Below are 17630 nucleotides of genomic sequence, written 5' to 3'. Positions count from 1 at the left end.
CCCTTTGAAGAGTACACTTGTAAAGGCAAAATAATACTCGCAATATCCATTAACTCTAAAAATATTAGACTGAGACTTCTAAGGGGCAATCAGTGTAAGGAGATTAGGAAAAAATCAGTCTCTGTTCATTAAGTTTACAGCAAAGAAAATAAATGCATCTGTAAAATTCAACTTTCCCCTCTAATTTCTGATTTGTCTGAATCATAAGAGATATGCACTTATAACTTAGTCAGGGACAAACAAAACAGGGCTCCTCCGTACCTACTTCTGAACAACAAAGAAGCCTCAGAAAAATAAAACAAGAAAGAAAGGGATACAGGAGAAATGTAACTCCCAACCTGCTAGATGTCAGATGGCTGAATTTGTGTCCCCTGAAATTGAAGAATGAACTCCAGGGAGCAACAGAGGTTAAGAGGAGAAAAGATTTATTGAGAGAGATGCCTCCTGAGAGACAGGAGGGGACCCGAAAGTGGGTTGTCACCAAGGCCCTTTGTCACGGTAATTTACACATCAAAGTCCCAACATGGGTCAAACTACAATCAACCTATAGGATTATGAGTATAGCTGCTTAGCTAATATTGATCCAAGAGGGAAGCAAATTGCATAGCAAAGGGATATGGAAAGAACAAAGGCATTTTGGGGAAGGGATGGGTCTGGATGCTCTGGTCATCCGCCTGGGCAAGTGATGCCTATCTGCTTTTAATGGACCAGGTGACAGGAATTACAGCATAATTCCAACTTATCCCTTCAGGAGACATGTAGGCCTGGCCATTGCATCTTAATCTCAAGGCCTGGTCTTCCTCAGGTGCACCTCCAGCCACAATTCTGATGTCTCTATTTTTTATTGACTTCCTGGAGAGCCCAGCCCCTCTCCGACTGTGTATTAATTTCTATCTAACTTAGCCGCCTATAATGAAAGGACTGGAGATCAGTAACACACAGCAGCAAAGCGGCCGAACTGTTACAGTGGGAATGGAGGGCAAGGCCACATGGGAACCATCTGCATGCAGTGCTATGACATTTAGGCATTTAGCTCAGGAGAGGAAATGGACAGGATTCAGAGTTTCCAGCACACAAGTGGCAACCCAATATGTGCTTGAGAATGCCAGCTTGGACATCAAGGTGAAGAAAGGAAAGACTACCAAAGTCCAAATGCGAGTCCAAGACACTCCAGGAACGAAGACCTACAGCTGTAATCTGCACTTGGCTTCCTAGTGCATGGGGAGTCCAGCAGAGGACACAGGGTGTATCTAACATTTCCATTCCACACACAAACACATGCTCGTGCCCCAACGATGGAGAATGCAAGGGACCCAAACACTTAGGTGCCAAGCACAGAGACGGTAAATTCAATGCTCGTAGGGACACAGGGAAAATCACTGCACTGAGCTGCAATCACCTTAATAGTGGACTAGCAAGGTGGCCACAGAATTTGAAGCAAGTATTTGGAGACCTAAGGGCTGGCTTTCATCATTCCATTCATCTTGCAGAACGTGTTTCCCTATCATATGTGAGCTTTGGTTCTGTCAGTTTCCTTTAGAAGCCATGGCCTTCCTGCTGTTTAGGTATGTGCCACTCAGTCTGAATTTCCATGCTCTGCTGGTGTTGGCTCCCGCTAGCAGCTAACTTTCAGGAGTGAAATGTTTCATTTCTGTGTTACTTGTAGACTGGCAACTTCCTTGGAACCACACATGTGCCACAGTGTCTCCATCACTTAGGGTGTTTTCTGTGGGTTTACACGCACTTGCGTGCACATGCACACTTTTTAAAACTGTCTGGCCTCTTACTGTCTGTTCACAGTCTTCCTCATCCCTGAGATATTTAATAAAGGAATAAAAATCTGTCAAGAATTCCGACAGTGATGCAGAAGTAAAAGGTGTGGGCTTGCAGACAGCTGCCCGGCTGCTCTCAGGGAAACCTCCCTCCCCACGCCCCCAGGCTTATCGGCTCCTTTTGGGCTTTTCTTCCCCTTGATGAGGGAATCTCACTCTCTCCCCTACCCCCAGGGAGGGAATTCCTATCCTCTCAGGCTCAAGCCAACATTCTCACATTCTCGTTTTTTAAATGTTTTTTCAACTAATCACTCCTTAGGTAGCATTAAAATTTAAAACAGTGATTATCAAACTTTTAACAGAAAAGCACCCTCGAGAGTGAAATAAACTCTCCTGGGTGTCTGGGTAGACTAACCTAAAAATAAAAGCAAGCAACCTCCCTATCTCTGAGATCTTGTATCACAAAACAGTTCGTTCAAAGCTTGCATTTTACTATTGTATGAACCTGTCTAAATATTAAAATGCTCTAATTTAGTCACCACTTAAAAGATCGTGTTCAAATGCTTCCAGAAACACTGGTGTTCCCCGGATCCTCTACCCACCTGACACCATTTCAAACTAGAGTTTAAACTCTTGACCTAAAAGATTACACTTGAGTCAGAAACTGCATCACACTTCAGGGGCACACATATAAAGGTCTCAACCTACACAGAAACAAAAGGAAAGAAATAAGCCAAGGATTCAGAATAACCCACTCCCAGACTGAGGAGACGAGGACCGACACTAGAACGGCTAAGACACCACCGAGAGCAAGTGCCTTTCCTTCAGTGGCCCCTTCATGGGTGCTGGTGACTAAAACACCAAAAAAAATTAAAGTTAAAATAAAGTCACTATGAATAAAAGTCTGCATATACCAATGTTAAGTTTATAAAGTACTAAGGACTACTCAATGATGAATCCAATGAGGAAAGAAAATTTTTCAAAGGGCTCAGTTCAGGAAGCACGGACTTAACAGTATGACCTTCCTTTACTCTACCCTCCAAATAAATTTACATTTTAAAATAATGAGACACACAGAGAGGGAGAGAGAGGGAGAGGGAGAAAAGAGAAAGACTGAGAGACTGACTTCCTGGGGTATTCTGCCCTAAATGGGGAAGATTGCGGAACGGCCCCAGCACTTCTGCAGGACAACCCAGCAAGCCTGCCCTGCGCCCCCAGCAGGTAAGGGTCCCCCTGGGTCTGTCTGTGCCGCACAACCACGCCCTAAGGAATGAGCGGCAGCACAAATGAGTGAGTGAAGCAACCCCAAGCAGCCTGCAGTTTGCAGAGGCAGAAACACTCACACAACAGCATCAGCGTGACAGGGCTGTGTGCAAATGTCTGGTGTGAGGAGCCGCCACGAATTGAAACAGCACTTTGATGGGCACGGGGCTGGTAAGAAGGGCACTGAGCAAAGAGCACTGAGGCTTAAAACAGCACAGGACCTGTTCGGAGGGCCACAGCGAGCTGTACACAAGCAGAGCGCGGACACAGGAACGCGCCAGCCAAGAAAACAGCCCCACAGCACCTAAAACGCCAAGCTGACAGCTCCGGCGGCCAGCCTGAGGGCAAACTCACCACTCCTCTTTCAAGAAAGTGCCATTCCGTGTAGCTACAGAAACGTCGTCTAGAATTCTTTACTGTTTTGTGCCACGGGTCTTTCTGGCAAAATGCTAAACCACTGATCTGTTCCCAGAACATTTTTACAGACATGAAATAAAAAGGGTTGTGAGTGATTCCGTAGCTCGGCCGCTCACGGGGCGTGGGGCCTCAGCGTGGTGCTTGCACAAGGGCTCCTCTGATGGGGCCCAGCCCGTGCTCCCCCAAAGCACGGCACCCTGCCTTGAGAGGCGCAGACAGGGAAGCACTCGCACTTCCTCTCGCCCACCGCCCCGCTCCTCTCGGTGGCCGCTCTTGGCCTCCGACCAAAACACACGGCTGCCCTGGCCCTCAGTTTAGGACCAGGCACTCTCAGGACAGGACGCGTCCCCACAGCGCCCCACCTTTCCAGCACACCCTAAAAGACACAAGCGTCTGCCTCGGAGGTCCTTACGAAGGCTCTCGTGCCATGTGAAAAATAAATCCTTCTCTCTTTTGAATATTTTTTTGTCTGCTGTTAATCTGGGTTTTTTGGTTACAGGGACCTCAGCCGTGAACCTAGCAACAGGCAAGGAAAAGCAATCTTCCCTTCCCTGTATCCCAGAGGGAACAGTGAGATGGGAAACTGGGCATATGCTGCGGCCCAGTCCAGTGACCAGCACGCTGCCTTCGCGGGCTATGCCGTGGGAACAGGGAAGCTGAGGCGGAAACGCCCCAAGCCTCCCCCGCCTGCATCTCAGGCCACCAAGCTGTTTGTCCCCAGAAGAGCTGCCAACACTCTTCAAAACCATCCACCTCAGCAGGACGGTCTGAGGCGCCAAACACGGCACCTCCATCTCGGGCAGGACCCTGTTAGAGGACAGGGCCTCGGGGGGAGCAAGGAAGCCTGGCTTCTGGGGAGACTTCAGTTCAAGTGCATAGCAATGCTGGTGCGATGGTTGGAACAGAGGGATCCCACGAAGGGAGAGCACCAGCAACAGGAGAAACTGGTGGTGCATACACAGGGACGCTCTGTACTTGCTTTGCAGTAATTCTGTAAATTTAAAATGGTTCTGAAATAAAACTTTAAAAAAAAATAAAATACACAAGAAAGGAAACATATCAAAATTATTTTTTTTAAAAAATCTGTGATGTAAGAATCTATGTGTTTATGAATCTATTAAACAACAATACCTACAGGCAGCAATAAGTATGCTAATTTCCAAGCGGTGAGGCAGCCGTCCCTTAACGTCCAGGACAGACTTCAGCCTCCTATAAAATGGAACGCCGTTCACAGGCGCCCTCTGCTCACCCTTCCACGTGCTCTGATCATCCCCAACGCCTGTATCTAACGTGATGTAAATGCTACACAGAGCTGTTAGGTGGCATTATGTAGGGAACAATGACAAGAAAGTCCACGGGCAGGGAATCCACAGATCTGGAGGCCCCGTGTGACCTCACAGACGTCTGTGGTGACAGTCATACGGCTAACGCTTCTGCAACCTGTCATCTACAACAGAACTGAAGATACGGGGTCACACTGGGAGTGTAGTAAAACTAAAGATGCAACTGTTTTCCTTTTCAAGTTCACGGAATTTGAGCTCTGTCTGTGCTCTGGAGGGACAGAGAACTGTCCAGTAATCCCTGCACAGCCATGTCGCTGAGCTCCCAGCAATGACAGCGCCCCACGGCTGCATGTGGCAGAGGTGACTGAAGGAGACTCAGACAGCAATGTGACCCGATGACTGACGAGACACCGCAGAATTCCCCAGCTCCTCCTGAGGGCGTGAGGAACACGCCACTGACTGGCCGGTAAATCCCAGTGTTCCTGCCGAGCAATTTTCTGTGTGTGGGATCAGATGAAGACTAACATGTAACACTTCCTAGAATTCCACGTGGAATCTTCATCACCTTCATCAGCCAACCCAACAAAAAAGGTAAACAAATCTGAAAAGTAAATGATTCATTTCCAGCCCCAACACACACACGGTGAGTCTCCCGGTAAGGAAGATCTGCCATACGCCCGAGCGCTAGGTCATGAGGACACACTTCATCCCGCCCTCCGTGTCTTCAGCGTCCCCAGCTCAATGGCACAGGGCTGTTTTCTCAGAACATACACAGGTCACTGCCACCACCTCTCTGAAGCGTCACTTTCAAATGAATGCGGAAGTGGGGGGCAAACTCAGAGCAGACTTTCCCAACCAGCTACAGTTCAGCAACTGCTCCACCTCCACCCCAGAGCTTCCCAGTCCATGCCTGCTGCCCTGTGACAGCGACACCCACACATTTCTGCTGCAGTGCACTGACCTATGGGGTCACGGCTAAACACGTCCTGATCCAAATTCTCAGTGCATGCCCTGTGAACCAGCTGTGGGATCCCTGACACTCTCAGGCTACCTTAGGTCTCTCGGCTTCTGTTACAGTCTCACTGACAACTGACAAGAAGAAGAGATGTTTTTATTGTGTAAGAACTGAAACAAAAATGGCTGTAAAGTACTGAGCAAAGTCTCCGACATTCATAAAATTATTTTCATTTGGGGATTACCATAAGGTTGTAAATTTTCCCTTAGTAATGTTTACAGAGGGTCTTGGCTGAAATGCTATTTTTCATTGTTTCAGTTGATTCTTTAAATAACAGATTTGCTCAGGAGAAGGATTTTATCTTTCTTTGGAAGAAGCCAAGATCATCTCCATTTAAGGGCACAGCAGCAGGGCTGCCCGCACACCCGTTACCCGCAGCAGAGAGAGGCAGGCTGAGCTCACCCTGCCGCGAGCCTCATAGCGTAAGTCTCAAGTAGCTTCTCATGGATGAGAGTTTGTATGTGCGGGGATTTAAGTAACTCTAGTATGTAAAAAAATTATTCACCCAGAACAGGGGAATGATGGCCAGCTTCTTAAAAGGGTCCTCTCCTCAGTTCTATCACAGAAAGCTCAAGACAGAACATAGCTCTACCTACAAAGCTCAAACTACCATTCACTTAGTAAAACTTCACTGAAGTAGAATTTTTCAGGAAAGCAAATGCTGGAATAAACAAAGCACATCCTTTTAGAAATACTACACAACTTATATTTCAGCACACACAACCCTGTGTCAATAAAGTTTATCATGCAAAGATGATGAAGAATTTACAGCCATTCCTTTTTTGCTAGAAAGTTGCCCTTGATACTGAGTCAGCTCATTAAAAATTTGGTAAGATTTTATGGCAATTTAATGAGGCTATTAAAAAATACTTTAATTTGTAAATTGCTATTTTTCTACAGGCTGTAAATGTCAGCTTAAATATGGCAATTATTTGTAAATGTATTGTTAAACTAATAACTAACGAAAACATGAATACTTATTAGTTCTTTATAAGATAAAGTTTTTATTTGTTAAGCCAAAAGCAGTTATCAACCTGGTTTTCTCACACACATTTCTTCCACATACACTGCTATGAGGCACAAGAACAAAATAAAACAGGAAAGTATAAAATCTGATTTTTGTGGAAGTATTTAAGTTTTGTCTTGCAGCATGATGAAACTGCAGGATCAAAACAGCAATTAACAACTCAATAAACACTGTTTCCCTAAAGGCTGTACTATTATGCTCCCTGTTAAAATTCCTATTATAGTAACTATCTTAGCCTTCAACATCATCTCCGATAAAATGTAATCATCTCTAAGTCTAAAGATGCAAAAACCTTTAAGAAATGCTTTCTACCACCCAAGTCTATTTTTTTCATTTATCTGCAATATGTGTTTTAAAACTAAAATAAAAAAGAAGCACAAAGTGTTAATTACCATTCCACACCAAAAGAGAGATAAGTGAAGCTCTCTGTTTGGTGTGACAAGCCTATGCTGGCCAATCACAGCTGCAGGATCCAGGGCGATATCCTGAGACCTCCCTGAAACACTTTTCTCCCCAGCTCCGGCAGCTGCACGCAGAAGCCTGGAGACGGTCAGGAAGCTCCAGCTGACCGACCACGGCCCGAGATCATCACGGAGCCAAGGTAAGACACAGACTGCACTGCAGTCTCACCTGGGTTTCTACAGTTCAAACGCAGTGAACTTTGAAGAAGAGTTAATCATGCTTTCTAAATTTAGGTTTGAAGTTAGATAATACAATCGCTGCTAAGATGAAGCAGTTTGTACATCCATACGTAGGCACTCAGTGGCTGTGAAAACGAGACGACTTTGGAGAGGGTCAGTCATCTAAATCCTGGTTACTGGTCTGTTGCTTGAACTTTCACTTTCATTTTGCTTTTCAAATGTGAATTTCTGGCAATTACAAAACCCTCCAGTTCCATGACCATCTTTGGTGGTAGTGGGGTTTCATTCGTCACTGTGCTCTCCTGCGGTGGGCACAGGCCCGGATGATGTCTCTGAGGTCTGGAATGTGGGGGGGCTTTGGGGGCGGCTCACTGTCAGGGACCTGGTCCACAGCATCACTGTGATTCCCTGCAGGGATATTAGTAGGACAGTTTCTGAATGTAGAATATAAGCAACTTTGAAAATGTTCAGAAGATTTTTTCCACTCTAAAATCTAGTCAATTTATAACAAACACTTCTAAAATATCTTATATAAAATTTAATACTATATCATAAAGAACAAGTTTGAAATGTTAATAAACTTGTCACAAACACATATAGAAGTCCAAAGTTACAGAATAATTCAACATTTTAAACGTAAACTCCCTACCAATAAATACAGTTTTGTCACATTACTGTCCTACGCGGGGGGCGGGGGGGGGGATGCCCAGAAACGGACCCGCCACAGTGAATTTTAGGACTTCTGTTTGAAATGTACTGTTACAATCCTTATGTTTAAATCTCTCTCAGGCCAGAGCAAATTACATACATACAAAGATAAATTACCTCTAGGATTCCCAGTTCTGGGACAAATGGAATTCACTGATCCAACAAACAAAAGTGCAGTCCCACAGCAGTTCCCCTCAAGACAGGCGAGAGACATTTTCTCCCAGCCTGTGTGCCACTGAGGGAGGCTCAGGGACTGCTGACTGCTCCCGTGTCTCTGAGCTCGGGAAATGCTTTCCTGTGAGACAATACAGCAGCCGCTCGTGCAGCGCTTTCTGCGCCTCTGTCCCGATGCCCGCTGAGTCACAGTGCCCCCCACAGATGGCCCCACTGCAGTGACCAGCAACTAGGGGGCATGTCCGGGCAGTGGGGTAACAGATCGCAGCCACTGCTGCTAAGTGTTCAGCCCACACCCCAGCAGCAGACACAACGTCCAAACTAGTGTGTCCCTAGCTCACGGTGACACTCAAGTGCTGTCTTTGTGCTAAAAATAGTGCTGGATAAAATCTAGATAGGAAAAATGTGAAAGACCCAGAAGGTATGAAACACTAAGTTCTAATAACAAGTAAAGGAACCGCAGTGTTTGCTTCACTGAGGGTCACACCACTACTGTGTCTAGGACTCTCAGCAGAATTACTTTCACAGTATTCAGTAGACAAAGGAAAATGCATTTGGATTATATGTACGTACGTACTGTTTTGTAATCTCACTGATTAGAGACAGAATATTTATTTTAGTGTATTCAAAATGTATTTAGTGTCTTATGTACTGATTATGCCATATGAAACTATATACAATGTATTAAAGCTTTAACTGAAAAAATTAATGTGTAGATTAGCTCTATAAATTAGATAGTGTATTTATTATTGACTCGAGACAAAAGGTCAGTTACAGTTCCCGTCTTCACTCTTGAGAAACAATTTCCTAGGGGCCCTCTGCACGCCAGCGCCTCCCTGACCTCTTCCCTCACTGCATGCTTGTGCCGCTGCATCTGCTTCCGGCCCAGGACAGACACAGGCTGCTCAAGGTCACGAGCTGCGAACAGAGGCCTGGCGAGGGCCCAGGCGCACGGCTCTGAAGCTGTTTGTCCTGCACGCTGGGCAGGGCGGCTGGAAAACAAGGCAGGAGCTGAGAGCGCAGAGCAGCCCGGAAGCACTCGGTAGCGCGGAGGCACTTCATGGGGCAAATTTAGAGAACACACACTTGTTAATTTAAAGCTATTTGATTTCATTTGCATTTACTTTATATATCTAGCATTATTTCTTTAGTAAATGATAGTCTACTGATCATTTTCAAAGCCAGGGATATAAGAAAGCTACACATGTTCAGAGGTATTAAGCAATAAACCTGGGTAGGAAAAGCTCAAAATAACCACAGAGGTTTTTTTAAAAAGAGCATGCCACAATTGAATAAAAGCTTCTTATTATTTAACCTGTTTCCTTGATTAAACATACATCTTCAATCCATCTAGGCTGGCTATCTAAAATCCAGGTCTCTCCTCAAAACTCTTCTCCAAACAGCACACTTTGGGAGGCGCCTACACGCCCCCAGAAGGCCCGCTCTGGTCTCCGCCTCGCCTTCCGCACCGCACCATTTCCACTGCTGCTTTTGTTCAAAGCGCCCGCCCGGCAGAGAAGCCACCCCGCCCTGCGGCTGCCACGCACTCTCTGCCATCAGGCCAGCCAGCGAGGTGGGGACGCGGTGCCCAGGCCAGCTGAGGAGGGGGCTCCTGCGGCCTCCCCAGGGCCCTGGCTGACGCTGACGGGGACAGCGGCTCGGGCAGCATCCTCAGTCTGCGTCCCTTGAACGGTCACCTCAGGGTTCTCACGCGTCACACATTTCCGGGGACGGCGCGCCCCTTCCATCAAGTCCGTCTCCAGAAATTGAAACATCTTCTTTTTCACCTGTTTATACTCAATCTACTTCTCCACTCTTCGAGGGCATCTTGAAAAAAGAAGTCATTATAGTAACTTTTAAAAAATAGGCTGTTGTGGACCTCTTGTTTCTTAACAGTGACTTAATTTATATTCTCTACACACAATCTTTCTTATCCTTTCCAAAGTGGTTTTTTTCTCTTGTTTAAATCATGATGGCCTAACATGTATCGTAGAAAAAAGAAGTAACTGAGTGCCCTGCCTCAGATAAAATGGTATGTCTCTGGACATTCCCCGAAACAGCGAACCTACGTCAAAACTCCAGAATTCAGACCCAATATGCGAAAGTGAAGCCTGGCATCTGGCTCCACCCAGCACAGGCATGGTCCACTGAGGACCCCTAGTGCTCATACTGAGTACTCCACTCAGTGGCTCAAAAATAAAACCGGACTGACTCACATGGATGGGGACCCAAACTCCCTCCCCACATCCGCTTCAAAAAGGAAAACTGCAGCCCCAGCATCTGTAGAGTTAAAATAACACTTTCGTGCAACTAAATGTTAACTCATTATTTCAACATGTGAAATAGTGAGCAGTAATGAAACCACCCCAAAAGCAACAACCACATCCCAGTTCCAAAAGGAAAAAGTCCTCTCTGTGTTGTTTGAAGGATTCTCTTCCAGGCAGGGCTTTGAAGCTAGGACACTCCATTATGGGGTCAATTTAGGAGTCAAGATATTCGGGGGTGGTTTCAGGAAGGGATGGTGCCACACGCCTGTAATCCCAGCAGTCAGGGAAGCTGGGGCAAGAAGATCACAAATTCAAACCCAGCCTGGACAATTTAGCAAGGCCCTGTCTACAAATTTTTAAAAGGTACAGAGATATACCTCATGTGACAACCCTGGGCTCACTAACGTTTCTAAAGTTTTCGGTCACAAAAATCTTACTCAGCTGCACTGGTTTGAGCACACAGAGCCCTGAAGAAGCCACAGCTGCATCTGGCATGGGTCCCTCGGGGCACAGACCCGGGTCCTAAGCGGCCAAGCTGGCAGCCTCCAGGTTGCCGCCCGTCTCACTCAAGCTGGCCTCTCTCAGGTGGGGCCCACAGGCCGAGATGAGCGTCCGGTGTGCACAGGAAAGAGAACCTGCAGCGGGGCGGCCAGGCTCGAGTGGCCAGCTGCTCACAAGGGCCCACCACCAAGGGCCAGACACGTGGTCTGGAGGCAGGGCTTACAGAGCTTTTAATTCCATTTTTAATATGTCTTATTTCAAAACTGAAATAGAAGTAGTCTTTGTTTTGGCTTTGTTTTGTTTTTTGAGGCAGGGTCTCACTGTGTAGTCCAGGTAGCCTGGAACTCACGGGAATCCTCCTGCCTCAGCCTCCCAAGTGCTGGGATTGCAGGTGTGTGCTACCATGCCTGGCTGAAACAGAAATATTCTGATTGAAAACAAAATATCTCCAAATCATAGTATCATTGAGCTGGACAGTTAGCTTTTCATCTGTAAGTTATCTATGATATATGTCTCTGTTTCATTTATTAAGTGTCAGGGCTCAGGCCCCACAAGCACCCACAGGCTGTGGAGCTGGGAAAGCAGGCAGGGCAACAGCTGTCCCCAGCACAGTGCAGTGTCAGCGGGACTGTGTGCAGGACGGTGAGAGGACCTGGCGACCGAGCCTCCCCGCCCGACAATCTGCACCACCAACAGCGAGTCTCGTTAACCAAGCTCCAGATCATGAAGAGGACGACAAACTACTGGAATCTGTCTCATTTGGCTTCTCTCAACTGCTCTGGTTTTTGTTGCTCTGTATTTCAGTTGAGAGAGGAAGGATCCCACTGTGTAGCACAGGCTAGTCTGAACTCAGCATCCTCCTGCCTCGGCCTCCCTGGTGCTAGGATTACAGGCCTGTGCCACAGCACCTCGCTGTTCTGGACTAACGAGACTAAGGAAATAATTTGTTGTTCGTACTTCTTTTCTATGAGACTAGCTCTGCAGCTTTTAGTATACTAACTGTTCACATCCATTCTGTCCACCGAAACCACATGTAAGAACCTGACCACAGAAACAGCCTGAGCAAGCTGCACCACAAACCAACAACACTGCCAGTCACGGTGGACATGGCAAGCCTCCCAACACAAATGAGACTGCACCGCTGCGTCCCGACGGGGGCAGTGACAGGACTCACACGTGCACAAACGCGTGCACACACGTGCTCCAGGTCACACACGGTTGCTAACCCACCTGCCCTCTCTAGTTCCAGGCTGTCTGAGGAAGCACTTCCGTCTGGTGCCAGCCCTGACCATCTCCTCGAACCAGCACTGCAGCCCACCCGGCTGGCATCATGGAGAAGGTGCAGTACCTGACGCGCTCAGCCATCCGGAGGGCCTCGGCCATCGAGATGCCCCAGCAGGCGCGCCAGAACCTCCAGAACCTCTTCATCAACTTCTGCCTCATCCTCATCTGCCTGCTGCTCATCTGCATCATCGTCATGCTGCTCTGAGCTGGCCCTTGAGGAGGGGAGGCAGCGGCCACTCCTCAGCACAGAGCTCCCCGCGGGAGAGCGGGCCCAGGTCAACACACTGTGGGAGCACAGACCCTGGGCTCAGCAAGCACCTCCAACCTTCGCTTCCTAGCGACCAGTGTAGAGTGCGTGAGCCACCCAGCGACTGCTTCCAATAGCCTGCAGTTTCTTTCTCAAGTCCTTTCTGAGGGTGGAGGAGGAGCTTAATTTTGAGACAAAACTGCTGCCCAGGTCACTTCCTGCACACAGCGCTGGCCTCTCTCTGAGGCTAACGTGTTTGGGATGCATTTAGGATGCACTGTCACAGCATCTTTGATAGCTACTGCCTAGTGCTTAGGTCTTCCCCACGGCAGTGGTGGCAAATCTCCAGCATGTGTGCCACAGTGGGCTGTCTGTATCCCTGAAAGCTCTGAGAGCTTCGCCATCACTGCACGAGAGGAACAAGTCAAACGTGCATCACACACAAAGCACCCTGAGCCCTGGCAGCTACAGATACTGCTGGGACCCCTTGTCAGGGGCTCACTTCCAAATCACAAGTTATATTCTTTTCCTGTACCAAATGAACACTTTTTGAAGTTTTTGAAAATCAAATAGAGAAAGGAACATATCCTTATATAAATAAATTCCGCTAATTCTTTTCAAAGAACAGAATTTTAGTACATGTAAGTTAATCATGACTCTAAGACACTGTCATCAGCAGATAAGAACTGGTAACTACTGGTTACCATAACTACTAACACTAACAGAACAGAGCCAAACCTTAATTTAAGGTTGTAGTGGATTACCTAACTTGTCATACTATATCAAAAACCTAAGACTTCAGAATGATTGTAAAGGTTGTTCTCTATCCAACCTCAGACCAACGAAGGAAAAAATGATTTCAAATGACAGAAAAATACATTATTTCAAGCATTAAGGAAATAAAATTTAAATCCTCCAAATATTCTTATATCACGTTTTAAAATGAACTTTTTGTCCTATTAGTTACCATAAGATATAGTTATTTTCCTTAATCTATCAACCAGGTATACAGACTTATTTTTTAAGCCAGTCCACTTAGCTAAATAATAGATCCAGCGCTGCTACCCTATAATCATGTTCTTGATGCACACATTTTCTGTCTCCCCTCCGATCATTTCTGAAGCATCTCGCAACTAATAAAACAACAGAAGTAAAAACTGGTGTTGGAAATATACGTTTACCCATGTTCAATAAGTGAAGTTGGTTCAAGTGTAAGAGTTTACATCCAGGCTGCACCGCACAGCAGCTGTAGCTTCGGGCCAGGCTGTGTCACCCACACTGCAGTCACTCAGGAGCACACAGTGTACAGTCGGCCGCATTTTCCAAACAGTGCTGACGAGAACAATCGGCAACATCAACGCTGACTCAGCCCCCAACACAGGGCTGCGAGCTGCACAGTGCAGAGGGTCCTCCTCTCTGAGGGAACCGGGCGCGATCTCGGCATCACAGGAGCACAGGGGAAGGGTCTCGCACGACAGCGCAGGACACGGCCCAGAGCCCTCACCCCAGCCAGTAAGCGCTGGGTCACAGACAGCACTCAGCACACTGGTCTGTAGCTACACAAACTGCCCGAGTCCTAGAATGGACAGTCAGAGAGCCAGCAGGACTGATGAGTGCTATCCTTTCGTTACAGCACCAACTGCGGACTATGAACCGTGCAGTTAGTTATTCCTAAGAAAATGGAAACAATGATTTGGTTTTTATTCTGCATTTGATAGAAATTACAATCTAAATGTACAAGAACCTATTCTTTAAATAGAACTTACTCAATTGTGATGTACAAAGAGGAAACAATAGGAAAAGCAATGTATTTAAAAAATTTAAAATACTAAATGTTCAAATACTTTCTACTATGGAATGAATTCTAATCTTAACTTACAGGGCATTACAAGGGAATTAATCTTTAAGTGTTTCATGTTGCCTTTTACAATTTAAAAATGTGTATTTGCTGAATGCAAATAATCAGAATCACCTATACTGAAAATTGAGTTCACTGAGTTCCTGAGCTCAGTGAAACTTCTCTATAACAGTAGTGGCGAACCTAGCACGCGTGCCGCAGTGGTCTATTTGTATCATTGAAAGCCCTAGAAGGTTTGCCATCGCTGCTCTAAAATACGCACATGATTAATACTGACTAGAAGGTGTGCTGGTTATGAACAGTTTTCATAATGTAGGTTGCCAGTTGCTTTCCCCAAGTAAAATATAACCACGATTTCCTAGTACAAACACAAGAGGGCAGACCTACATAAAAGACTGAATTAGCTATGCCCTAGCGATTACTTATCTTTTGATTATTTCTCAGTCTTGTCAAAGTGGGACTATAATAAACCTCAATAAAGATTTGCTCGTATGCTCAGTAACTATACACTATAAAGTCCCTAGAAAACATATGTCAAATTATATAGGAAAGGTGACAGACTGGAAATCAAGCACATTACTAATTTGATTAGACCATGCATACAAAAATCAATTACATGCTTTTAAGGAACCTAATGAACGTGTCAGTGCAGATGATCTCAAACAGTAAGCATTCCTGAAGACAAAACAGGATGCAAATACAAAGAACAAAAGCAAAACTGACTTTTCAGAGGTCAGAATATGTAAAACACTCCCAAATGAGAAAACTCTTTCACTTACACTTCGTGCGACACAGAAGCAAAGCCCTCCTTGGTCCCCAGCACATTCTCTGGGGAAGACATCACCTCCACTAAAGAGGCTGAAGTCGCCAGATGGCAACACCTTCACTGCCAGCCCCTTTCAGACCTGCAGAGGCACAGCTTTCCACCTTCTTTCAATGGCTGCAGCCAGACTTTGAAGGGTCCCAGGGAGGAGCACAGAGGGCAAGAGACCCACGTCAGTGTGGGGAGACCCATGAGCAGCAGCCGTCCTTCTCCTCCAACTCCAGGGTGGGCAGAGGGGAAGCACCTCCAGAGTCAGGCCATCCACCCTCCCAGTCTGGGGCTGGGGTGGGATGCAGAGAAAAGAGCGACAGCAGCGGGGGGCCCCGCAGGCAGCGCCCTCTCCAGCACCCCAGCAGATGCAGAATCAGGGGTCCGGGAGATGATGGAGCATCCTGGGAGACTGGCTGACGGGGCCTATGGAGCCAAAGCTTGCCTCTCACATGACGCGGGGCGGGAGGCAGAGGAGAGGAAACTCTGAGAGCCGAAGAGTTCTCCATAAGGCTCTGCTGTTATTACATCCTAACTTCCGGTCTCATTCCTTTCTTGGATGCAAATGAACTGGGGTTTTTTTCACGGTGAGAGCTCAGCAGTTGTGCCTGAGAATCGAAATCTATCAGATGGGCTGGTTCTTTCCTCACTCTTCTCTTCATGTAAAAATTAGCCTATAAGGGCCGGGGATGTAGCTCAGTGGTTCCGGTGCCTGCCTTGTAAGTGCAAGGTCCCGAGTTCGATCCCCGGTACCAAAAACCAAAAATTAGACTATAAAAAGGTCAATAGTTCAGAGTCTTTAAAGAGACAACCACAAAGACAGCTTCTAAAACAGAGAACCTTGAAGAAGGCCAGCCTGACGAGGGCATCGGGGTTCCTTCTGTGGTGGTCCTGCGGGGGCAGCAGGCCTGTGAAGTTGAGGAGCTGGGGTGGGGGTCAGTGGCAGAGCGCTTGGCCAGCACTCAAGGCCTTGCAACACACACACACACTCACTGACTCACTCACAGACACAGCCACTTGGAAAGGCACATACAACAGTAACATGACAACGATGGTGACAATGTTGCAAGTCAAGGGCCTAGTTTTCTTTACTTGGCTTCATCCTCCCACTCTCAAATTTAAAAAGCACTGTATAAAGACACCACCCCAGTGAGACCACGGCACACATGAATGCTGTCCACTAGCAGATTTCTCCCTCCACTCTGCAAAGGGAAGACTTAGAAATAAGGTTTTTTTTCCACAGTACACCTCCTACCCCCCTTCACTCAGGCACTGCTGGAACAGAAACTAAATTAATGTTCATTCCTTTAAATTCACCCAATTTCCTGCTGCCTGTCATCACGCCCACCTGGCTCCTCAGCAGCCCCGATGCCATGTAAAGACACCGAAGGAGAAACCTCTGCCTGACCCCTGCTCCCTAGTATCACAAGCATTCGGAAAACTAGAATGTGACAGTATTTGAAAAATCAGGCTTCCTGTCTTCCAATTACATGAACTGATAAATCACAAATCTGGTTAAATCAACCCTTTTTGGATCTGTGGCTAAGATCACGATGTTTCTATGTGGTTAGGTGGTGTAACCAAGACTACAAGAACGACATCCATACTAAGAGTAGGAAGGCACATGAGATCAGCTAAAGGTTCTCCTGAAAATGTAGCCCGCAGGGCTGCATGTAGGTTCCAGGGCTGTATTCCGATGTAGGAGGTTCCTGTACATGCTCTCTCTTTATTCTTTAATTTTAAGTTTTATTCTATGGAAATTTTGCATGTTTTGATAGAATTAATGTTTCAGAAAATTTTGGTAATAAAGAAATAAATGATTGCCTCGCAAGCACCAGGACCCGAGTTTGATCCCCGGTACCAAGAAAAAACAGATGACAGGATTTGTATCAGGAATTTGATTTCCCAGTAAAAATGAGTGATGGAAATTTATCTTGAAATAGAAAGACTTCCAGCTCAAGAAATTTACATATTTATGTTTTCCCTGGGCTCATTAAGGGATATACAATATCTTTCTTTAACAATGCATTATAATAAAGTGTTTTCCTTACACTGATGAACAAAATCCTGACCTTTTAAAAATTAAGCGTGTCCGATTATACATACCAACGGTTACCAACACCTTTCTAATGACTTTGGTTCCACCTTCTTGTTTTAAAGATGAAGAAACTGAGGCCCCGAGACACTAAGATAGGCTGCGAATCATCCAGGTTCTCACACAGAGGAAAACAAAACCCAAAACCAAGCACTCCCATGTCCATTTTCCTTCCATTACTCCATGTGAGCAGCTTTCCTCCTGCTCCCGGTTTCTTTAGATTAAATATGGTTTCTTTTGTTTATGTTTATGCCCATTTAACAAATG

At 46.3% G+C, this 17630-nt stretch overlaps 2 protein-coding genes across 6 annotated transcripts in view; one reads left to right on the top strand and one right to left on the bottom strand.

Annotated features, from left to right (window-relative positions):
- The window catches only part of Cep85l (centrosomal protein 85L), a 110672-nt gene that overhangs the window by 56600 nt on the left and 36442 nt on the right, over positions 1 to 17630 (bottom strand). The window lies entirely within an intron of this gene.
- Positions 7222 to 13756, top strand: Pln (phospholamban). The gene is made up of 2 exons (XM_004860163.4): positions 7222 to 7378; positions 12312 to 13756. Exon 2 carries the CDS (start codon positions 12399 to 12401, stop codon positions 12555 to 12557), a length of 159 nt encoding a protein of 52 aa, XP_004860220.1. The 5' UTR covers positions 7222 to 7378; positions 12312 to 12398; the 3' UTR covers positions 12558 to 13756.

Source organism: Heterocephalus glaber, unplaced genomic scaffold (genome assembly GCF_053883595.1).
Source record: "Heterocephalus glaber isolate CG9 unplaced genomic scaffold, H.glaber_assembly_v1.0 deba00001550, whole genome shotgun sequence".
NCBI lineage: Eukaryota > Metazoa > Chordata > Mammalia > Rodentia > Bathyergidae > Heterocephalus > Heterocephalus glaber.
The sequence above is the reverse complement of the archived record's forward strand: the minus strand, read 5'-3'. Positions and strand labels throughout refer to the sequence as shown.